The sequence below is a fragment of the Bufo bufo genome, chromosome 3, assembly GCF_905171765.1.
Source record: "Bufo bufo chromosome 3, aBufBuf1.1, whole genome shotgun sequence".
In the NCBI taxonomy this organism is placed as follows: Eukaryota; Metazoa; Chordata; class Amphibia; order Anura; family Bufonidae; genus Bufo; species Bufo bufo.
The window spans coordinates 512,726,017-512,751,292 of NC_053391.1; the positions used below are offsets into that span (position 1 = coordinate 512,726,017).

The 25,276-nt window shown below is 42.1% G+C and overlaps 1 protein-coding gene across 9 annotated transcripts in view; it reads left to right on the forward strand.

Moving 5' to 3' along the window:
• Window positions 1-25,276, forward strand: part of KLF12 (Kruppel like factor 12) — a 249,267-nt gene that overhangs the window by 179,194 nt on the left and 44,797 nt on the right. For all 9 annotated transcript variants that reach the window (XM_040425358.1, XM_040425351.1, XM_040425353.1 and 6 more), the window contains 2 exons: window positions 4,815-5,355; window positions 21,647-21,782. In XM_040425358.1, the coding sequence (XP_040281292.1) occupies window positions 4,815-5,355; window positions 21,647-21,782 (677 nt within the window). The remainder of the gene's footprint in view (window positions 1-4,814; window positions 5,356-21,646; window positions 21,783-25,276) is intronic.

Sequence of the window (25,276 nt, forward strand, 5' to 3'; positions counted from 1 at the left end):
TTTTGTATTGAATTTGAAACCACTTGTGATAACTGTCATGGTAATCCTGCCTGTGATGATAATGAGATGAAAAGTGACCTGTACAGTACAGGCAGTCTTATATGAGGCTCAATGGACAGTGTGAAAATTTCTGGATTTTAATCTTATAATAGAGGCATGGAAACCGAAGTATACACTATGCTATTATGCCAATAGGTAACGTTCTGATTTGGGGGGTACTATCTCTCCTTGGGAGAGAGCTTCTTAATCGGAGTGAGGAGACTTATAGGCCTTACATGCTCCTGGAATTCTGGGAAGAAAGGGATGCAACTGAGCTCTTAATAAGCTCTGCCGCTACTGCCAATAGATGTAAGTCAGCTATTCTATAAGTCAATGTTCGACCCTTTAAATGGGCCTTGAGACATGACTCTCTTCTGTGCACTGATGAGGGGCAATCACCCCGAAACAGCTGTCTGCAGATGAGTTGCTGGCTTATTTAATATCCGAGTCATGGCCTAGTCAAAGGGTCGAACATTAACTTATAGAATAGCTGCCTGGGGGCATTAGAGGCAGAGCTTGTTAAGAGCTCATTTGCATCCCTTTCTTCCCAGAATTCCAGAGGAGTATGTATGGCCTATAAGTCTCCTCACGCCGATTAAGGCACTCTCTCCCCAAGGAGAGATGGTACCCCCCAAATCCTGACTCAGGCCTCTCACCCAGTTAAGCCAGTACTGTCTGGTCTGCACTGATGAGGGGCAATCACCCTGAAACAGCTGTCTGCAGATGAGCTGCTGACTTATTTAATATCCGAATCATGTCTCAAGGCCTACAAAAGGGTTGAACATTGACGTATAGGAGAGCTGCCTTACCTCTGGTGGCATTAGAGGCAGAGCTTGTGAAGAGATCTTTTGCATCCGTAATTTTCTGATGACACTTTCCCTTTAAGTTAGTTATGAAGTTGTTAATTTTACATTAAGTGACTTTACACCCATAAAACATGAATCATTAAATTGCAAAAATGTTATTTTTTAGTGTGCTACTTTATGATGAACATTTTGCAGCTTTTCCAACACAGAGTGGTGATTAAGGCCTCTTTCACACTTGCGTTGTTGGGATCCGGAATGCACTTCCGTTGCCGGAGGTGCCTGCCGGATCCGTAACAACGCAAGTGTACTGAAAGCATTTGAAGACGGAACCGTCTTCCAAATGCTTTCAGTGTTACTATGGCACCCAGGACGCTATTAAAGTCCTGGTTGCCATAGTAGTAGCGGGGAGCGGGGGAGCGGTATACTTACAGTCCGTGCGGCTCCCCGGGCGCTCCAGAATGACGTCAGAGCGCCCCATGCGCATGGATGACGTGATCCATGTGATCACGTGATCCATGCGCTTGGGGCGCCCTGACGTCACTCTGGAGCGCCCGGGGAGCCGCACGGACGGTAAGTATGCTGCTCCCCTGCTCCCCGCTACACTTACCATGGCTGTCAGGACTTTAGCGTCCCGGTAGCCATGGTAACTATTCAGAAAAAGCTAAACGTCGGCTCCGGCAATGCGCCGAAACGACGTTTAGCTTAAGGCCGGATCCGGATCAATGCCTTTCAATGGGCATTGATCCCGGATCCGGCCTTGCGGCAAGTCTTCAGGATTTTTGGCCGGAGCAAAAAGCGCAGCATGCTGCGGTATTTTCTCCGGCCAAAAAACGTTCCGTACCGGAACTGAAGACATCCTGATGCATCCTGAACGGATTACTCTCCATTCAGAATGCATTAGGATAATCCTGATCAGTATTCTTCCGGCATAGAGTCCCGACGACGGAACTCTATGCCGGAAGACAATAACGCAAGTGTGAAAGAGCCCTTAGCTGCAATATTGGATTAGTCTGCTTAGCATCTGAAAGTGATGTGTTGTAGCTCCATCAAGTGGTGACTTAGTGGTGCTACAACATGTCATAAAATCTATTTACTCTGCTAGCCAGATGACTGAGCTAATACCTTATAAATAAAGAGAGCTGTAGATGTGTTTGACTGCTTGCTTCATGTTAATCTATTTTATGACCGTAAAGAACAATTCACTGCAAGTGGACCAAACAGAAAATAAGATGTGCAAATGAAACTGAATAATCCCAATATTAGGATACAGTATATTGCTCTGTGCTGTTGTATTTTAGGTGTCATCATTTTGCTGAATTATCCTCATCATGGGCACAAGTTTTTTTTTTTGTGTGTGTGTTTTTATTAGAGCATGTTGTCATGTACTAAATATATTTGTTTTATGTTAATTTTATGTTTATGTTTTTATAGTATGAAGATTTTTTTCTCCCCTTTTACTCAGGCTAGACCATATATGTTTTAATAAATTAAACTGCAGGGTATGTGCCAGGACCTGCATTTTTCCCTTGTTTTCCTGCATTATTCATCATATGTATTCTGCTATTATTAAAGCAGTATATATTTCACTTCACTTGGAACAAAAGGTTTTGCTTTATTAAACTTTTTACATTGTGAAAACTTGTGGCATGGCTGCAGTAAAGACAGTGGGGTTGGGCACAATAAAACTTCAATAGCCTTTTAAGAAATAAATATAATGCAAAGCTATATCTCAGCACATAGCTGGATGATAATTATGAGCATAATGTGATACAATCTTCTCTTAGACGGTATCACAAGTCTAGGATATATGCTGTTTATGGGAATAAGGGATATTGTAACGAGAGCTCATGGCAATTTAAAACAGCATCCATCTATTTATCCTAATTAAAATAACCTTTGAACCTGGATTTGATAAACATTTCAACCAGCCTTAGGCACCCTCACAGCATTACGTCAGTGGTGTTATCCAATACATTCCAGACCTCTTAAGGTTACATAGCATCATATAATGCTATGTGGGCCCCGTCAGTGCTGGGAGGTCAGGACAGGAGCTGCTGCATACTCACGCTGCAAATCTGGAGCGTGGAACTAGTCTGAAAGGGGCCTTAACGGTTAGCTTATTTATTACAATTATTGTTCACTGGCAGTATCTGGCATTACTGCTCAGCTACAGTCACCTGAATGAAGCCATTTACTAAATGGTTCTTTTAACTGAATTAAAATATTTTGCAAAGTTAAAGAGGAAATTTATCTAATTCACAAATGTTCCACTTTTAGGGCTTTTACACTACACTCGCCTCTTTTCCAAAGAGTGGAATGGACCTAGCAAAAAAGGCATGGGCTGCCTTCGCTTGGCAAATTTAACACCGTTTACTCCAGAAACTGCTGTAAATTATAGCTCAGACCTACGCCATCTCATAGTTGGCATAGATTGACTTTCTGGCGAGCGCCGAAATACATATATAACAGTTTGATGCCTCTGAATGTAAATGACAAAGTTCCTATTCTTAAAAAGCAAACCAATATCTTGAACGTGGTGATTTATTCAAGGAAAAGGAAAATTGTAGACCTTTTCACTTAGATAATTATTAAAGGGGTTGTACGAGCTATATGAAAACTCAGACAACCCCTACAAACGCTGTTTCTTCAAGCGCTTGCGCTTCAGTCCATCCACTGTTGGCTTCATCTCCTTGGCTTTAGTAGTGACATTCCATGCACAAATCGCTGACCTCAGCCATGCACAAGACATCTCCGCTGAGGCCAGTGATTGTCTGCAGCGGTGACCTGTGTGCGCGGAATGTTACTGCTGCGGCCAGAAAAACAAAGAGCAGCGGTGAGGACCGAAGCACAGCATGGGAAGAAGCAGAGGAGAAATCAGATGAGTATCCATTCATTTATGATTTTAGGCAGGGGTTGCCTGAGTTTTTTTTATATGATTTGGACAACACCTTTACACATTAATCATAGAAAACTGTAGGTTTTCCTTAGATTATGATTTCATGGTTCATATTTAGATTTACATGTACAATACTAGCAAATGCTGGTGCATGCTTCTCAAGTGTCATGTGTTTTTTTTTTTTTTGTGTGATTGTCCTGCAAAATTGGTTGCAAAAGGCAAATGAGAGATAGTGATTTTTATTTATTTTTTTCTGCAAATTTTTGTGGGTGGATTGGGAGCACAGCTTTAATGGTATTGCTCCACTAATAGGGATTAAAATGTTGGGATTTTTATTGTTGTAGCTTGCTTTATACCCCAGAACCGCACTTTATAGTATTGCTGATCAACAGCATTTCATTTGGCATACCCCTAATGCTTTGATTGAGCTCCTATACGGCAGAACATTATTACAGTTTGCACTACTTTTTGGAAGAGTTAATTTTACCCATGGACACAATATAGAGTGCCTGTGCAAAGTCAGATGCTGATCTGTAATATATCAGTGCAATGTAAGAACGGTAATTGGCTTGCAGCAGTTTATATGTAGCTGATATGATAAAAATTCATAATGATAAATGCCTTTTAGATCATGGCTTTACTGGTCGCATGACATGTGTCGTGGCCAAGAGAGCAGAGTATCGGTAATCCCATAGAAATGAATGGAATCGCTGCAATTTTTTTATTTTATTTTTTTATATTGGGCTTGTGATACTGTTTTTATTGTGTTTTTAAATAAAATTAAAGTGATTATGAAGTCAGTTTTCCATATAACTGTCATATTATACTGCACATAATACAAACCTACAGGTTTTATAGGTTTTTCTAATAGGCTACCTAGAGAACAGTTATATCACTTTAATTGCATGTCGTATAAATCAAAATTAATTAAATTTTTATTAGAACAGCTTTTTTCCTGCCGACCAAAAATACTAAAATAACTGTTTCATTGGTCCTCAGTTAGTATTTCAGAATGTTTTATTGGAACAATGGATTAAAAAATTAATAGCCTTTTTTTTTTTCCTTTACCACAGTCTCCAAAAGTCCACGGCTACCAGGATATGGAAGCTGTCCCCCTCCTCCTCAACAGTGTGAAGGAAGAACCTCCAGAGGACTTGTTAGCAACAGACCATTTTCAAACACAAACAGAACCGGTGGACTTGTCCATAAACAAAGCCCGATCCTCACCAAGAGGAGTGTCTTCTTCCCCTCTATTTATTACTACTTCAGTCGCCTCACCTTCTTCTAATTCTTCATCTTCATCTAGCCGTCCAGCTTCTTCACCAACTGTGATAACATCTATACCATCCACAGCATCTGTGCCAACAGTATTGACTCCAGGGCCTCTTGTAGCTTCAGCATCTGGAGTTGGTGGACAGCAGTTTTTGCACATTATTCACCCCGTCCCATCTTCTAGTCCTCTAAACTTGCAGTCTAACAAACTGAGTCATGTTCACAGAATACCAGTGGTTGTACAGTCCGTTCCTGTTGTTTATACGGCTGTGAGGTCACCAGGGAGCATGAATTCTACCATTGTGGTACCTCTGTTGGAGGATGGAAGAAGCCATCTTAAAGGTAAATTCTGTATGCAAACTTTTTATATAGGAATTTATTTTCTTTTTCACCTTTTCATCTTTATATTGTATAGTGTGTTGTGTAAAGAAACTATCAGTCTGCAGTAAGACAAGCCATCTTTCATAATAAATTTAGCAAATTTCATAATAAAAATAAATTGTCACATTAAAGACATATGTACTAGGTACAGGTGAGCTACTTGATTTTTACAAAAAGATGCGTTCATCAGAGTTCTGCATGAGTTCTATCTCCTGCCTATGCTGTGCAACCTAGAAGATCTGCTGCTGCCACTGTGGCAGCAACTTTGCATGCGTCGCTACACTTCCACTTCTGGAAAATGGCGCCTGCACAGTTGCTGCTACGGTGGCAGTAGCAGAGCCTCTGTGCTTGGCACGGCTACTCAGAGTGTGGCACAGGCATGGCACTAGATTGTATGGTGAGATATCCAGCCCTGTCAGTCAAGCGGCAGGGGGGAAGGGCCTCTTGAGCAGCGGGGACAAACTCTGTTTGATGAACAAATCGATATGTACGATTCGATTAGCTCATCTCTACTACTAGGGAAGTAACCTGTGACAACTGCTAAGTGTTTTTCTAAAGAAAACATGCATAAGATGCAATGTTAGGATATGTTTTAGAAACTAGAGTGTTAGAGAAAAATAATACGAGTAGGAATTTCCATGTAATGTTGTGTTTCTGACATGAAGAACTTGACGGAACATTGTATATACAAAGTTGACGTAGCGAGCAGAGGGCATGGAGTTGATATTTTTCATACTTTTTTAAACTGATCAATACAGAAATACTGTATAGTTTTAAAATAAATGCAAATTTCTTTGCAAGGGATAGCCATTCCTATGTAGCTTTGAGTGTACTATATGTGTGATGTGGCTGTAGAATAAATCTTCTGCTTAGTCTCAGTTCTCTTGCAGACTTCAGCGGGTTTTCTTTGGCCATGTCATAACTTTATTCCTAATGCAACAGTTCTGTAGTCAACAAAAAATTGCTTTGCAGATGTTGAGATTTCTATTGTTCAGTTTTTAAAATTGTTCAAGTCCTGTTTTAACCTGTGAGTTCTGCAGCTCTTCCCAAAGTTTTTACTGGACATTCTGCCTTGATCTAAAGTTTGAAGCATTTTTTGAAATGTATGTTTAAAGTGACCAACCCCTAAATAAAAACAAAAAAGTTTTTTCAAATGCAGAAACATTTTTCTGGTGATTCCAATATTTTACATGATCTGATATATAGCCCAATACTTGTCTGCATTTTTCTTTACATTTAAGAGGTTACTGGAAACATGATTGGAGTATATAGCCCCAAGGCTATCTTTGTCATAGAATGGCTTTTATGTTTGTATTTCTCCAGTGGTATAGTGCACTCGTTTTGATGTGCTCCATAAATTGCTTCAACTGCAATTCTTTGTTTTGGTTTTACTTTAGAACATTTACAGCATCACAATTTCCTAGTCTTATATTGATATCCATATATGATACTTAAGCAGTTTGTCTAATGAATCAGTTATTAGCTGGTACATTCGCAGATACAATTGATTTATAGTGACAGGCAACAGTAGAAGGGAAAACTGTAAAATGAGATGTGACAGAATAGGTATTCATGGTATGAAGCCTTGCAGAAGAATGTGTTCTGTGCACTGAACAATCCATTGAGAAGAAGAAAAAAAATCTCCATTGGCTCCATTCACTGAACTGCTGATTTGCGCTAGATGTAAAGAAGGATAAAGCCCTGACTTTCTGTACCTTCTGTACACCAATCCAATTGTAGAAAGAAAACCGCAGCCTTGGGACACTTATTCTCCTTACTATTCTTGGCTTCCCTTGATGAACTAGAAGACATTGTACAACTGATGGGACCACAGAAGGCTTCAGAACCATCTGACAATAACTACAAGCAGTGAGCAAGGGAACCTATCAGTTGCATACAGCCTCTCAAACTGTACCTGACCATTCTGCCCTCACATCACAATAGTGTCCTTATTTGCCTGAAAAAATGGTGGATTTCACAGAAAATCCACTTCAATCATTGCTTATGCTGTATTAAAATTTGCTATTTACAGTTAAAGAGGACCTTTCACCGATTCTTACCCTATGAACTAACTATACAGATATGTAGAGCGGCGCCCGGGGATCTCACTGCACTTACTATTATCCCCGGGCGCCGCTCCGTTCTCCTGCTATGCCCTCCGGTATCTCCACTCACTAAGTTATGGTAGGCGGAGATTTCAGTCACTAAGTTATGGTAGGCGGAGTCTGCCCTAGCGCTGGCCAATCGCAGCGCAGAGCTCACAGCCTGGGAGGTTATTTTCTCCCAGGCTGTGAGCTCTGCAATGCGATTGGGCAGCGCTAGGGCAGACTCCGCCTACCATAACTTAGGGAACGGAGATACCGGAGGACATAACAGGAGAACGGAGCGGCGCACGGGGATAATAGTAAGTGCAGAGAGATCCCCGGGCGCCGCTCCACATGTCTGTATACTTAGTTCATAGGGTAAGAATCGGTGAAAGGTCCTCTTTAATCATGTAGACCTTAAGACAAGACTAGAAGTGTGGCTTGGCACACCCAAATCCCACTTCATCTTTCTTGATTGATATCCCTGAGGACAGGTATTGTCTTCTGCAACCCTCATGAGATTTCTCACAAGCATGTTGTGTTGCATTGCAGATAATGTTCCGTGTCCACAGGGATGTCGGTCAAAACTGATGAGCTTGACTTTAAGTCGCAAGGTCACCATCTCCTTGACTCATGGCTCATTTGAATAGGATACAAGTGGTCATGTACAGTTCAAAGGGGCTAAATTCGTCTGACAGGAACCCATCGTACATGTACGGTGCTGGTGGACGCCACTTATGGACCAGCGCCGTACTTGTATGGTGGGCTGATTGGCTGGGTGCAGGAGCTGCGCCCGCCCGATCAGCGGCACGGACCCTGCAGTCACTGACAGCCAAGCCTCAAAGCTGACTGCGGCATGCAGAGGGTACGGGTGCCCTCCGCTTCCCCATCGGGTCCCCGCGCTGTAGTGGCGGGGACCCGATGGCAGAGAAGGCAGCCCGAGCCTTCCATAGGCATCGGTGCTTGCCTCCTACGGAAGCCTGTGAGATCCAGCCCTTAGGCTGGGTCTCACAGGCAGGCTGTCAGCATAAAAGCTGATAGCCAATGCATTACTATACAGGTTACATTGCAGAGGGGATCAGACCCCAGAAGTTGAAGTCCCAGAGTGGGACAAAAAAAAAAGTTAAAAATAAATAGAAACACATAAAATAAAAAAAATAAAAACAGACATATTTGGTATTGCCACATCCGTAATGACCGGCTCTATAAAAATATCACATGATCCACCCCCTCACCTGAACGCCGTAAAAAATGTAAAAAAAAAAAAAACTGTGCTAAAACAACCATTTTTTTTATCACCTTACATCACAAAAAGTGTAACACCAAGCGGTCAAAAAGCTGTATGCCCCCCAAAATAGTACCAATCAAACCATCAGCTCATCCCACAAAATATGAGCCCCTACATAAAACAATTGGGCAAAAAAATATATATATATGGCTCTCAGAATATGGAGATGCTAAAACATTATTTTTTGTTTAAAAAATGCTTTTATTGTGTTAAAAGTGAAAAAAATAAAAAAAAAGTAGACATATTAGGTATCACAGTGTCCGTAACAACCAGGTCTATTAAAATATCATGTGACCTCAGGTAAACACCGTAAAAATAAAAAAAAGTCAAAAAAGCCATTTTTTTCACCTTTATATCACAAAAAGTGTAATACCAAGTGATCAAAAAGTCATATGCACCCTGAAATCTCAAACCAAAAAAAATTAGCCCCTACATAAGACAGTCGCCAAAAAATAAAAACTATGGCTTTCAGAATATGGAGACACTAAAACATGATTTTTTTCAAAAATGCTTTAGTATGTAAAGCTGAAACAAACAACCCAATTTTTTTTTGGTATTTTCACGTCCGTAACAACCTGTAAAAAAACAAACAAAAAAACGTGCCAAAACAGCAATTTTTTGTTACCTTACCTCACAAAAAGTGTAATATAGAGCAACCAAAAATGATATGTACCCTAAAATGGTACCAACAAAACTGCCACCTTATCCCGTAGTTTCCAACATAGGTTCACTTTTTTCTACTCTAAGGGTGCATCAGGGGGTCTTCAAATGTGACATGACAGCTTAAAATTATCCCAGTGAAATCTGCCTCCAAAAACCACATTGCATTCCTTTCCTTCTGCACCCTGCCGTGTGCCCATACAGTTTTGTTTGGCTGTTAACCCTTGTTTTGTTAGCTTAAAAAAATTGATTAAAATTGAAAATCTGCCAAAAAAGTGATATTCTAGTATTTCATCTACCGTATTTTTTGCCCTATAAGACACACCTGCCCATAAGACGCACCTAGGTTTTTGAGGAGGAAAATAAGAAAAAAAATATTTTGAACAAAAAGGTGTGCTTTTGGTGGGTTTTGAACTAATGGTGGTCTGTGGATGACACTATTATGGGGGATCTGTTGGTGACACTGTTATGGGGGATCTGTGGGTGACACTGTTATGGGGGATCTGTGGGTGACACTGTTATGGGGATCTCTGGATGGCTCTTATTGGGGTCTCTGATGGCATTGTTATGGGGATCTGTGGATGACACATATATGTGTCATCCACAGATCCCCTCCGTAACAGTGTCCCTGTAGTGTGAATGACCCCCAATACAGGGGGTGGGGGTCGCATCTGGTTTTATAATGACAGCATGGCCCGTGCAGTGACTGTATTCTACTACACGGGCCCCGCTCACTGTATATACCGTAATCTTATCTATAATTGTAGGCTTTGTTAATATATACAAATTCTGGGTATCAGCGCCTGTATTACTTACAACAAGCGCTCGGTAGCAGAGAGGAGGGAGGAGGCAGGCCGGGAGGACGGGCGCTGGCAGCGTGAGTCACTACGTCACGCGCCTGCGCCGCCCACTTTATAAATGAAGCAGGCGGCGTGGGCGCATGACGTAGTGACTCACGCTGCCAGCGCCCGTCCTCTCGGCCTTCCTCCTCTCTGCTACCGAGCGCTTGTTGTAAGTAATACAGGCGCTGATTACCCTGAATTTTTATATATTAACAATGCCTACAATTATAGATAAGATTACGGTATATACAGTGAGCGGGGCCCGTGTAGTAGAATACAGTCACTGCACGGGCCCCGCTGTCATTATAAAACCAGATGCCGGCCCCCAGCCCCTCCTCCCTCTCAGCTGATACACGCGCGGCATCGCGGCGCGGCGTATCATTCACAGTTCGGCAAAATGCAGCATTCGCCCCATAAGATGCACTGCTATTTTCCCCCCACTTTTGGGGGGAAAAAGTGCATCTTATAGGGCAAAAAATACGGTACATTTTCCTTTAATTCTCGTCGAACACCTGAAGTGTTAACTAAGTTTGGAAAATCAGTTTTGAATACCTTGAGGGGTGTAGTTTCTAAAATGGGGCCATTTATTGGTGGTTTCTATTATGTAAGCCCCACAAAGTGACTTCGGACCTGAACTGGTCCTTAACCCCTTCAGGACCGGGCTCATTTTCACCTTAAGGACCAGGCCATTTTTTGGAAATCTGACCAGTGTCACTTTAAGTGCTAACAACTTTAAAACGCTTTGACTTATCCAGGCCATTCTGAGATTGTTTTTTCGTCACATATTGTACTTCATGACACTGGTAAAATGAAGTCAAAAATAATTTTTTTTTTGCACAAAAAAATACCTAATTTACCAAAAATTAGGAATAATTTGCAAATTTAAAAGTTTCAGTTTCTCTACTTCTGTAATACATAGTAATACCCCAAAAAATTGTGATGACTTTACATTCCCCATATGTCTACTTCATGCTTGAATTATTTTGGGAATGATATTTTATTTTTTGGGGATGTTATAAGGCTTAGAAGTTTAGAAGCAAATCTTGAAATTTTTCCGAAATTTACAAAAACTCAATTTTTAGGGACCAGTTCAGGTCTGAAGTCACTTTGCGAGGCTTACATAATAGAAACCACCCAAAAATGACCCCATCTAAGAAACTACACCCCTCAAGGTATTCAAAACTGATTTTGCATACATTGTTAACCCTTTAGGTGTTGCACAAGAGTTATTGGCAAATGGGAAGGAAATTTGAGAATTTCATTTTTTTTGTCTATTTTTTCCTTTTAACCCATTTTTTTCACTAACAAAGCAAGGGTTAACAGCCAAACAAGACTGTATCTTTATTGCCCTGACTCTGCCGTTTACAGAAACACCCAATATGTGGCCGTAAACTACTGTACGGCCACACAGCGGGGCGTAGAGTGAAAGGTGCGCCGTTTGGTTTTTGGAAGGCAGATTTTGCTGGACTGGTTTATTTACACCATGTCCCATTTGAAGCCCCCCTGATGCACCCCTAGAGTAGAAACTCCATAAAAGTGACCCTATCTAAGAAACTACCCCCCTTAAGGTATTCAAAACTGATTTTACATATGTTGTTAACCCTTTAGGTGTTGCACAAGAGTTATTGGCAAATGGAGATGAAATTTGAGAATTTCATTTTTTTGCCTAATTTTCTATTTTAACCCATTTTTTCCACTAACAAAGCAAGGGTTAACAGCCAAACAAGACTGTATCTTTATTGCCCTGACTCTGCTGTTCACAGAAACACCCCATATGTGGCCGTAAACTACTGTATGGCCACACAGCGGGGCGTAGAGTGAAAGGTGCGCAGTTTGGTTTTTGGAGGGCTAATTTTGCTGGACTGTTTTTTTTACACCATGTCCCATTTGAAGCCCCCCTGATGCACCCCTAAAGTAGAAACTCCATAAAAGTGACCCCATCTAAGAAACTACACCCCTCAAGGTATTCAAAACTGATTTTACAAACTTTTTTAACCCTTTAGGTGTTGCACAAGATTTAATGGAAAATAGAGACACAATTTCCAAATTTCACATTTTTGGCAGATTTTTCATTTTAATATTTTTTTTCCAGTTACAAAGCAAGGGTTAACAGCCAAACAAAACTCAATATTTATGGCCCTGATTCTGTAGTTTACAGAAGCACCCCATATGTGGTCGTAAACTGCTGTACGGGCACACGGCAGGGCGCAGAAGGAAAGGAATGCCATACGGTGAAGCCCCCCTGATGCACCTCTAGAGTAGAAACTCCATAAAAGTGGCCCCATTTTGGAAACTGCGGGATAAGGTGGCAGTTTTGTTGGTACTATTTTAGGGTACATATGATTTTTGGTTGCTCTATATTACACTTTTTGTGAGGCAAAGTAACAAAAAATAGAAATTCAGAAATTTCATCTCCATTTGCCATTAACTCTTGTGGAACACTTAAAGGGTTAACAAAGTTTGTAAAATCAGTTTTGAATACCTTGAGGGGTGTAGTTTCCAAAATGGGGTCATTTTTTGGAGTTTATACTCTAGGGGTGCATCGGGGGGGGGCTTCAAATGGGACATGGTGTCAAAAAACCAGTCCAGCAAAAACTGCCTTCCAAAAACCATATGGCGCTCCTTTCCTTCTGCGCCCTGCCGTGTGCCCGTACAGCAGTTTACGTCCACATATGGGGCATTTCTATAAACTAAAGAATCAGGGCAATAAATATTGAGTTTTGTTTGCCTGTTAACCCTTGCTTTGTTATGGGAAAAAATGAATTAAAATGGAAAATTTGCCAAAAAATAGCTGTTTTAGCACTGTTTTTATTTTTTATTATTTACAACGTTCATCTGACAGGTTAGATCATGTGCTATTTTTATAGAGCAGGTTCTTACGGACGTGACGATACCTAATATGTATACTTTTTTATTTATTTAGGTTTTACACAATAATATCATTTTTGACACAAAAAAAATACATGTTTTAGTGTCTCCATAGTTTGAGAGCCATAGTTTTTTCAGTTTTTTGGCGATTGTCTCAGGTTGGGTATCATTTTTGCGGGATGAGATGACGGTTAGATTGGTACTATTTTGGGGTGCATATGACTTTTTGATCGCTTGCTATTACACTTTTTGTGATGTAAGGTAACAAAAAATAGCTTTTTGGACACCGTTTTTTTTTTTTTTTTTATACAGTGTTCACCTAAGGGGTTAGGTCATGTGGTATTTTTATAGATCAGGTTCTTACGGAAATGGCAATACCTAATATGTCTACCTTTTTATAATTTATCAGGGTTTTACACAATAATATCATTTTTGAAACAAAATAAATTATGTTTTAGTATCTCCATAGTCTGAGACCCATAGTTTTTTTATTTTTTGGGCCATTGTCTCATGTAAGGGCTCATTTTTTGCGGGATGAGGTGACGGTTTGATTGGTACTTTTTTGGCGTACATGCGACTTTTTTGATCACTTTTATTACCTTTTTTGGGAAGTAAGGTGGGCAAAATTTCAATTTCCTCCTAGTTTTTATTTTTTTATTTTTATGGCGTTCACCGTGCGGGGAAAGTAACATGACCGTTTTATAGATCCGGTCGTTACGGACGCGGCGATACCTAATATGTGTAGTGTATTTTTTATTTTATTTTTTATTCAGTGATAAATGTGTTTTTTTGAAACTTTACTTTTTTCACTTTTTTTTACTTTTTTTTTGACCCAGACCCACTTGGTTCTTGAAGATCCAGTGGGTCTGATGTCTGTATAATACAGTACAGAACAATATATATTGTACTGTACTGTATTTTACTTACACTGAACAGATCTATGCTTTCAGCACAGATCTGTTCAGCACCATGGACAGCAGGACGCCTGAGAGGCGTCCTGTTGCCATGGGAACCTTCCCCGTCTGCTCAGTACTGGTCAGAACTGCGCAGACGGGGAAGGGTAAGTACAGGGCTGAGGGGAGCTCTCTGGGGGCTCTCTCCCTCTCCCATCGGGGGGCTGCAAAGGCACAGCAGCCCCCCGATGGGAGAGGGAGGGAGCTCCCTGCGCTGTTAACCTTTTCCATACAGCGGTCCGTATGGACCGCTGTATGGAAAGGGTTAAACGGCTGCCATCGCAGATGTCAGCCGTTTATACCAGGGTGCCAGCAATGTGCTGGCACCCTGGTATACCCACTAGACACTTACGATGATTCAAGGGGAGGCGGGCGGGGGGTCGCGATCCCGCCTGCCGCACCGCCCGCCTCCCGCAGCTTACCGCACCTCCCACACCGCCTGCGACACCCCCCCTGCACCACCCGCCCACATAATAACATTCAGGGGTGCAGGGGGGGTGAAAAATATATTTATTTTGGACATACTAAAGTTTCTGATCCCCGCGGTCAGGGACCGCGGGGATCAGAAACCACAGAAAGCGCTACAAACCGCAGGTCTGAATTGACCTGCGGTTTGCAGCGATCGCCGACATGGGGGGGGTCACAGGACCCCCCTCGGCACTGACCCAAGGTGCCCGGCTGTGTGTGAAAGCCGGGATCTCAGCGCTGTCACCATGTCTGCAGACATGGTGACAGTTTATGCCATGACGAGTATACTCATCATGGCGCGCTAAGTAGCAGTGCGCCATGACGAGTATACTCATCATAGGTCTGGAAGATTTTTACACTATCTCCTTCTCTGATCGCTTCCCTGACAGGAATTGGGGCGATCAGAGAAGGAGAAACACATAGTTCCCCCTAACCCCCCCTTACCTGCCCCGATGCGCTGCGATTGGTCCGTCTGCAGTAATGGACCAATCACAGCGATCGTGGGCGGGTCAGAGCTACAATACAGCTCCTGCCGGCTTCTCTGGTTGCCTAGCAACCCCAGCACGCCGGCTTCACTGAAGCTTCAGCGCTTCGCTCCCTGTGCTGACAGTGAAAGCCGATCACGTACATGCACGTGGGGATGCGGTGAGGCACCACATTCCCCCACGTACATGTACGTGATGTTGCGTGAAGGGGTTAAAAATTGGGTTTTGGAAATTTTCTTAAAAATTTTAAGATTTGCTTCTAAACCTTCTAACGTCCCAAAAAAAGAAAATATAATTTACAAAATAATCCAAACATGAAGTAGACATATGGGAAATGTAAATTAATAACTATTTTAGGCGGTATCACTATCTGTTTTAAAAAAAGCGAAATTGAATTTTTGAAAATTGCTAATTTTTCCAAATTTGTGGTAAATTCTGGTATTTTTAATAAAAAATGTATATTTTGACTCAAATTTACCACTGTCATGGAGTACAATATGTGACGAGAAAACAATCTCAGAATGGCTTGGATAAGTAAAAGCATTTTAAAGTTATCACCACATAAAATGGCATGTCAGATTTGCAAAAAATGGCCTGGTCCTTAAAGAGGACCTTTCACCTGGAAAAACATTGTGAACTAAGTATCCTGACATATTCAGCGGCGCCCAGGGATCTCACTGCACTCCCTGGGCGCCGCTCCGTTCTCCCGTTATGTCCTCCGGTATCTTCGCTCAGTAAGTTATAGTAGGCGGTGTCTGCCCTTGTTCTGTGGGCGTCTCCCTTCTCCTAGGCTGCAGCGCTGGGCCAATTGCAGTGCCACAATTGGAGACGCCCCACAGAACAAGGGCAGACACCGCCTACTATAACTTACTGAGCGAAGATACCGGAGGGCCATACGAGTAGAACGGAGCGGCGCCCAGGGATAATAGTAAGTGCAGTGAGTTCCCCGGGGCGCCGCTCTCCATGGCAGCTACTTAGTTCACAATGTTTTTCAGGTGATGGAAAGGTCTCTTTAAGGTGAAAAATGGCAGGGTCCTGAAGGGATTAAAGATGGCGCCTGCTTGCAGGCACAGTGGGCACCATGATCGCTGGGTTTATGCAGTTTTCAACAGCAGAGGCCAGGGGCTAATTGCTGCAATTGGTGGTAATGCCAATGACAGCCATTTAACCCCTCAGATGGAGTGGTCAAATGTGACCATGGTATCTGGGAACGCTAAAACTGGGAGCTACGCACTGGGTGAGATCTGGGAAGGAGGTCTGTGCTAATAAAAGGCTCCCAGGCCGATTACTAGTATATTCCAATGCTGGCCAATATATAAATCTACTCATCTCTTCCTGCTATATAATATGCTACCTGCCGATTGCACTGCATTTTCACTTCTATCGGTGCTGTATAACTGCTCTATGCAACTCAGAACTTACCCTAAGCTCATACCTCTGTTGTGAAATCCAGCAGGCTGTTCTGGAAAAGAAATATCCTGCCAGAGTTCACCATATCTGGCATCGCTGGATCCCCATTGACTTGAGTTGGGTGACATCACCTGTGGGCACTGTAATGGTTACCATTAGTAGTTGTCAGCTTTTGCTGTGTAGGGAGCCAATTAAAGTTGGAAACGGCTCAATAGAATAAAGTCTGAGGGGCGAGGGTATTTGTTCCTATCATGCAGTTCAGGGTGCGTAGCAGTGTGTAGGAATTCACTCTAAAATTTAGCCCATGAATGGCGGCGGTATTTTGTGCCAGTCAGCTTGCTGAGGCTAATTTTTATTCAAAACAAACCATTTTACACTAATTCATGCATTACCCTAAGTGGCAGGATTTTAAAAGCTTTTCCAACTCTTTCAGTTCTTTATGATAATGCATAAACACACTCCATTAAGTTGCATTGGGTCACTGAGTATTTCATTTCACATGCTTGTATGGATAATGTATAGTTAGTATGTACATTTAAACCAAGACATTAAATGCAGCCACAAGGGAAAACACAGCTTCTTATTTTCTTGTTATACCACTATCTCTTATTGATAATGGCACAGTTTGCACATTTCCACCAGGCAGTAGTAATTTATATGTTGCTTTTCTTAGCAGCTCTATAAGATCACCATTAAATAAGTAACAAGAATATATATGCCTCATAAAATAATAATTTTGCAGTCAACAACCTCTTACCACAAAGACTAAATTGTAGAGTTTACTTGCCAGACACCTATGCATGTATTACATTGGAAAAGCTGTTAAATATCCGCCTATTACCTATTTGCGCTGTACTCTGCAGGACACAGGCACAGCATTTATTTACTGGTAATAGACTTTTACCATTTTTATTCATTTTTTGTATCTGTGTCCTACCTGGTACCTTAAACACTACCTCAAAGGAAAGGGCTTCTGCACATTCAGGTTTCTCTCACATTCAGGTCGTGGATGGCACTCTGCATGCAGAGAATCTGAAGAAACCACTATGTCTTACCAACCCTTTAGTTTTAGGGATCGATTGTGTTCAAGGTGTTTAGCCCCTACAGGTCAGTAAGAATAGGCATATTCTAGTGGTATGCCACTTTTACTGAAAAAGTCCTTTAAATAATGAACCTTCCTGAGACCTTGCTATATGTGCAGAGCAGCTCTTCCTCTAGATACTTACCAAGCAGTATATTAGGGCTGCAGCTATCGACTATTTTTGTAATTGAGTATTCCATCGATTAATCCAACGATTAATCAAGTACTTTAATAGCAAAAAACTAATTAAAAGAACGTTTTTCTTTATAAAAACTCATTAGCTGCCCGCTCAGTGCCATCAGCTGCCCCCTCAGTGCCATCAGGCACCCTCCAGTGCCATTAGAATTCACAGCTAAGACAATAACTCGTCAGAGGGTGCAATTACTGAGGATAGTATATTGGCGACCAATTTTCACAGGCTACTACCCATTTAAAACCCCAATACAAAACAGGGCTCCAATGCAGTATACACCGCGGTCTCCAACACAACTATTGAACACCCAATAAAGAGAACAACAATGCAGTGCTGCATGAATGGCAGAAACCTGTATAACCTTTATTTATTCACACAAATATGTAAAAAACAGTAGATGGCGATGACGACCATACACACATACATAAAATACACCGTCAGTAGTAACAATAGGAAATCCCTGTTAGCTCAATTTTAACACATAATAAGAGGATCCCAAAATCTCTGAAGCCGCTCTATCATATGGTAACATTACATAAAAAAGATGCATATTACCCTCTAAAATCACGCTCAATCAAGCGGTAGAGAATCACATTCGGATTAAAGTCTAAACCTATAAGCAACATATTACCGGTCCAGTGATCAGACATCACGACGCACGGTTTCCCATCACTCTTCTTCCAAATTATACACCACAAGTGATATCCCAGAGTGAATGAATAAAATACTATCAGTACTCAAATGCGACACCATTAACACAAATACCCGGTCAGTTGTTGATACAATGATAGGTATCTATAAGGTTTCATAATCAGTCCCTTCTTATCTCTGTTCCAACGCGTTTCGCCGACTCAATCTAGGGCTCATCAGGGGACAAACAAAAAACACAAAAATAGGGTCACCATATAGGTCATACTTAAAGACACGGTTAATGGTTTATAAATAACATTGTGGGTATCTCCCCCATCATATGTACATTACAGATATCAAAATAGATGTGCTGCCTTACACAAACCATCAAATAATGTTTACAGATACCCCACATCAATCATTCCATATACACTGTGCAGGTAAATAACCTCCTCAGATATGCACATTAGAGGCATCAAAATAAATGTGTCGGCTTTGACAGAGTATCACCCTATTATCAATTGACCAACACCAATGCCTATATAACTGCCCGTTATACTATTGTGAATTCCTTTATTTTTCATTTCTATATCATGATTTAAAAATAAATCCCCCCCCCCCAGTGTCATCAGCTTGACCCCCCCCCGTGTCATCAGCTTGACACCCCCCCCCCCCTCCCCGGTGTCATCAGCTTGACCCCCCCGGGTATCATCAGCTTGACCCCCGGTATCATCGCTTGAGCCCCCCCCCGGTGTCATCAGCTTGACCCCCCCTGGTGTCATGAGCTTGACCCCCCCCCCGGTGTTCATCAGCTTGACCCCCCCCCCGGTGTCATCAGCTTGACCCCCCCCCCCGGTGTCATCAGCTTGACCCCCCCGGTGTCTTCAACTTGACCCCCCCCGGTGTCATCAGCTTGACCCCCCCGGTGTCATCAGCTTGACACCCCCCGGTGTCATCAGCTTGACACCCCCCGGTGTCATCAGCTTGACACCCCCCGGTGTCATCAGCTGCCCCCCAGTGCCACCAGCTTGCCCCCCAGTACCACCATCTCCCCCTCCTAGCGATGTCCCCAGCGCCAGTGAAATAAAATACTTACCTCTCCTGTAGGGGCGCCGCTCCACAGCTGCTCCATCTTCTTCTCCACGTGCTGCACTGTCGTCCTGACGTCAGACAGCGTCGGGTCATAGTGCGCGCTTACGTGCACTATGACCTGACGATGTGTCCGGATATAGTGCAGAGCGGTGCGGGCCGGTGTGTGACCACAGAGCAGTGAGTAATAGCAAGGTCTTAATTTCCGCTCCGTGGTCACGTGATACAAATGAATCCTCGATGCAAAAAATTTGCATCAAGGATTTTTTTGTGTTGAATTACTCGATTCAATCGAGTAATCATTTCAGCCCTACATTATATGGACATCCTATTGAAGGCACTCTGCATCAGTTGACTTTTGGAATAGGTATTGTTTGTCTAAGCCAAAGGAACCAAGAGATTTTACTACTAATATTGATTGTGGTAAGATGGATTTCCATTTGAAATTATTAGCAGGTGCACATTATGCAGTGATACAGTGACTGTCGATGCAGGTGTTCTCCAGATCTTCAGTCCACAGCTAAAAAGTAACAACTCTATGGAACCTAGAAGATGCAGTATATATGACAATGTTCTCTACATTATTGTCTGAAACTTCTAGTAATTCATATTATGGTAATAGACCAATACAGGCTAGGAGCTGGGTAAATTTGATACGTTGCTGAATCGTGATGTTGAAAGAGGTTATCCAAGATTTTAAGAAACTTTTTATTTTTTTAAGAGCAAGAAATGGTATAATATAAAAAAAATTAACCAGTACCTGTTAAAGGGAGGTTGTATGTAGTTTTGACAATGCTAAACTGCTGACAGTACTAGGTAGGGGCTGAGGAGAGCAGTCCTTTTGTGGGGCTTATATCATCAGGGGTAGAGTAAATATGAAATTTTATTCTACCAGGTTCTGCTCCTGCAGGTGCATTGCTTCACAGCCCCACCCCTTATACTCCGAATGACTGTTTTTGTGGTCTCCTGTTTGGATGCTACAGCTGTCACTCAGAACAGATGGCAAGGATTTTGAAGCAGTTCATGCAGAAGAGAGCACTGTGAAGAACCACCTCCTGGACACTTGCCGGAGCATAACCTGGCAGAATAAAACTTCATATTCAAACTACTCCTAATAATAAAAGCTGCACAAACGTATGTGTACTGCTTTCTTCAGCATTAATTAGTGTCAGCAGTTTAGCATGTTCAAAACTGCTGCAAGACTTCCCTTAAATTCCCTGCTGCTCCAGCATTGCCACTCTGGTGGTCCCTGCCAGCCCTGCAGAGATAATGTCATGTACAGCTTGTGACCAGTGAGACCAGTAATTGGCAAGTGAGTAATGATTATTTTTTTGTTTTACAGTTTTCTGCTGATAGGACAATTGATATAATAGATCAGGTCTAAACAACCTTGCACACATGCACACTTAGGCTACTTTCACACTAGCGTTCAGGTGTCCGCTCGTGAGCTCCGTTTGAAGGGGCTCACGAGCGGCCCCGAACGCATCCGTCTGGCCCTATTGCATTCTCAATGGAGGCGGATCCACTGAGAATGCATCCGCCTGCCAGCGCTCAGCCTCCGCTCAGTGAGCGGACACCTGAACGCTGCTTGCAGCGTTCGGGTGTCCGCCTGGCCGTGCAGGGGGCGAGCGGATCCGTCCAGACTTATAATGGAAGTCAATGGGGACGGATCCGCTTGAAGATGACTCTATATGGCTCAATCTTCAAGCGGATCCGTTCCCCATTGACTTTCAATGTAAAGTCTGAACGGATCCGCTCAGGCTACTTTCTGACTTAGAAAATTTTCTAAGTTATAATGCAGACGGATCCGTTCTGAACGGATGCAAACGTCTGCATTATCGGAGCGGATCCGTCTGATGAAACATCAGACGGATCCGCTCCGAACGCTAGTGTGAAAGTAGCCTTAGTTGTTCTTGTAACCCCCATAGAAATGAAAGGAAAATTCTGGGAGCTCTACTTTCAAAACAGTTGGAGTACTAGAGGTTGCTGATGCCTGTCCTAAACAACTCCTATAGCATATATTATTTCCTTTTTGTTATTGCAATTTTGTGTTAATATAACAAAATACCTCTTTTAAGCTCCATCTCACAATATGTAACTGGGTAAGTCTGCAAAATGCAGCCATGACCTTGAGTACCTGTCTGTACTTTATATTGTATTTGCAGTGCACCTTATATGTACTATTTTTTATTTTTTCTCAGCACATGTGGATCCCCGGGGATTGTCTCCTAGACAGATAAAAAGTGATAGTGACGATGACGATCTGCCAAATGTGACCTTAGATAGTGTCAATGAAACTGGATCCACGGCTCTTTCCATAGCGCGAGCAGTACAAGAGTGAGTATCATATTCTCATACTGAGACAGTGAAGACCATGCTTTCTGAAGCTTTGGGAATTGGAGACTCTACTGAACAGAGAGTAACCATAACGGCATTTGATACTATCACTAGATAATCATTTTCTGTTCAGAATTTCAAATGAAAATAGTTGGTGGTGTCTCCGCATGAAAAAGTGCCATTTGTATTTAAAGGATTGTCTTATAAAGACATGACCTTTACAAAAAATGGCTGATTTCCTGGTATGCATGTATTATGCATGTAAGTATTAAAACATGGGAATAGGCGTCTACTGTGACGATCTCTGGGGTCTGATTTCACCCTGTTTTCTGGCTGAGTGTCCCCGTTTGGCACAGGAGCCTATTCTCTGCTTCAGACATGTTTTGCTAGTGTATTTATTAGCTCTTCATAGCGGTGTCAGTCATAGAGTAAATGGCAGTGACGAGCTGCCTCCGCTCTGCCATTCCTTTTAAACACAGTATTGATATCCATTAATAGCTACTGAGGAGTTACCTGTACAGAACAAGAATCATGACCTATTATTAGACCTAGTGGCTAGGATGTTATACATATTTAAATATAGATAGTAACATGGAAAATAAAACAAAAGCACCCTAAAAGAAAAACGTAAAATATTTAACATAAAAAACATGATTTAAACAATAAATCATTTTTGATGACACATTCCCTTTAAATAAAGCAGTTGAAGTTTAGATTTTCATTCAGTCCAGAGGGTGCACATGATCTCAGCCTAATAACCACCTGTAGGAATAACGGATCCCAGTCACCTCCTCTTATATTTTGAGGTATTTTTGGTATCCTCACGCTTGTGATGAACCAATATTACCACCATGGACAGATTCCCAAATATGTTTTGTGATCCGGGTATCTTTCTTTTTAAGATATTTAATGTGTTCATGAACATTTTACCTATTCAGGTTTTTTTTCAGAAGGGCATGATAGGAGTTGTAGTTTTACAACCGCTGGAGGGCCAGAATTTGAGCATTCCTGACATAGACCATACCCTAGTGTATATTTCAAAATCTTCTTCACTCTATGCTCTACAGCAAGTATGGCCAGGTTCTTCAAACTTGGAAGCATGGACCACTGAAGCCAAAAATGTTCTTTTTTTTTTCTGGGAAAGGGTACACACAGAAAATCCCAATTTTTAACATTAAGACTGTATCTAAAGAACTAACAAAAACGAACAAAGATTTTATCGCAGAATGGTTGGAGATTAAATCATTGGAGAATTATATTACCCACAACATTGTACTGAAATCCTTTTAGACACTGACACTGGCTAGAAGGATTAGGAATGCTAGCCTAATAAGAACTCTTTATTTTATTTCTATTTTTTATCCCAACCTCCACAACAAGGCCAACCCCCAGCCTATACTAACTTTGAAACACAAACCCTCTAGGAAGTTAGATCCCGACCAACATGAGAATAATAAACTTACCATGTGTACTGACATCTAGAGACATGACAGTCCTCATTTTTCCTTACTAAGAAATTATTCCTTCGTGTGGAATAAGGATATATCATTATTCCTATGCAAACTACAATGGGGCAAACATTTTCAGATCGAAGATAGAAAACTCTACAAAGAACATTTGATTGAAGTAAGTGATCTTAATGCAGTTAAAACATTGAAGAAACTACTCTGGAAGTATGTAAAGAAATTGGGAATGGACCTTTTATTCACGTCATTAAAAAACTAAAGTACAAAATCTCCTGTGAGGAACATGGATTATTATTTAATGCCAGCCATGTTCCCACACCAGACATCTGCTGTCAGATAGCAGAGGTAGTGAACTCCACAGGGCGGGCCCTGCTTCAAAGCCCAGCCAAATGGCAGAGAACTTCTAGCAGGCCACCTTTGTTTACAATTTCTCACCTCCATTCAGATAGCATGAATCCTGGAAAGAATCCCTGCAGGGGGTCTAGGCCATTCCCTAGTTCAATGAACATTATCAGACATCATGGAACCGGCGATTCATAAGGAATTATTAATCGCCCGTCCATCACAGACCTAAACTAGATACATATTTGTGTCCCTGTGGCCACGATGAACAGGCCTGTGGTCATAGTTTGGTGGTGGGATGCCAGGGAGGAGAGATATACATTCTCCTCACAGAAACCAAATAACGGTACCATGCTTGGACTCTACTGGTAGCCAGAACCCAGGTGGATCCATTGGTCCCAGAACCACCTCCCTGCGACATTCTGGTCTGGAGCCATGAGCCCTAATCGATTTTGTGGCTCATTTGCCGCCAGTCCCAGAAGAGGGGGAGTGGACTCCTGCCAGAGGCTGGGAGGGAAGGGGCCGGCTACAGATCAAAAGGCTCGTGCCCGCAAGCGGGCGTGTCTTTTCTCTGAAGGGGGACTCACATCGTGCCATGTGTTTAGAGGGACCTGCAAACTGCTGAAATCACTGCCTCCCATGTGACTACAGCTAAGTACTCATCACAACCCAAAGGACTCATCCATTTGATAAACTGACTTTTTGCTCTGTTTAATCCTGTTTGTACCATACTACCTGTATTTGCAACCTCAGACGACTGTATATATTCTTTGTGTGTATAGTGTTATTTCTAGTGAGCCCTTAAGGTGATTAAATATATAATTTAATCTTGTGCGGTCTTGTGTCCGTCTCGATCACGAATCCCCACGTCCGTGTTTCGGCCTAGTTATACGCTACTGCTGGTTGATTTCTCACCTTATATAATCCTGTTAGCGGACCGGGCTTATATCAAACGAGAAACTGGTGGCAGTATACCTGGGCTGAGGAAGCGCTGTTTCACTGGGGCAGTGAAAAGGCTCCTTCAGCTTGTTGCCTCTGTGCCCGTGTGGAGAGGAGGAGTCTGCGAACACTGTACCAAGCTGACCTTACCTGCTCCTCATGGACGGCGTAACATCACACGTTGGTAACCAGTGACTACACCGTATGTAGCTGGCTCTACTTATTTGACGTCCGGCGGCAGCGAGGTGCGGTATTCGTCACACTCCACCATCACTAAATTACGGTATCCAAATATTGAAATATTGGTTCTAGAGGAATTTGGGGAAACTGGAAAATGGGAATACTGAGGTATAACCTTACCAGACAGGAGAATACAGCACAACGTAATCTACAAAATGTTGAAACCATAACTATCAAACCATCTGACAAAGGAGAGAACATTGTTATATTAGACACAGAACAATACAAAAACCTCTGCCTTTCACTGCTATCCGACTTAAGCTGCTATCAGAAATTCTCCTCCAACCCTTTGGATAATTACACTTCTGATTTAAAACATATCATTGATAAAACGTTGGCGAATGGGTTAATCAGCAGTGGAAAGGCAGAGTTTCTAGTACCCAAACATCAGATGACAGCCACATGTTACTCTCCCTAAAATACACCAGGGATTTAACTTCCTCAAGAGAACACCAATAGTTTTAGGGATTAGGAGTTTAATACAAAATGTAGGTGTGTATATAGATA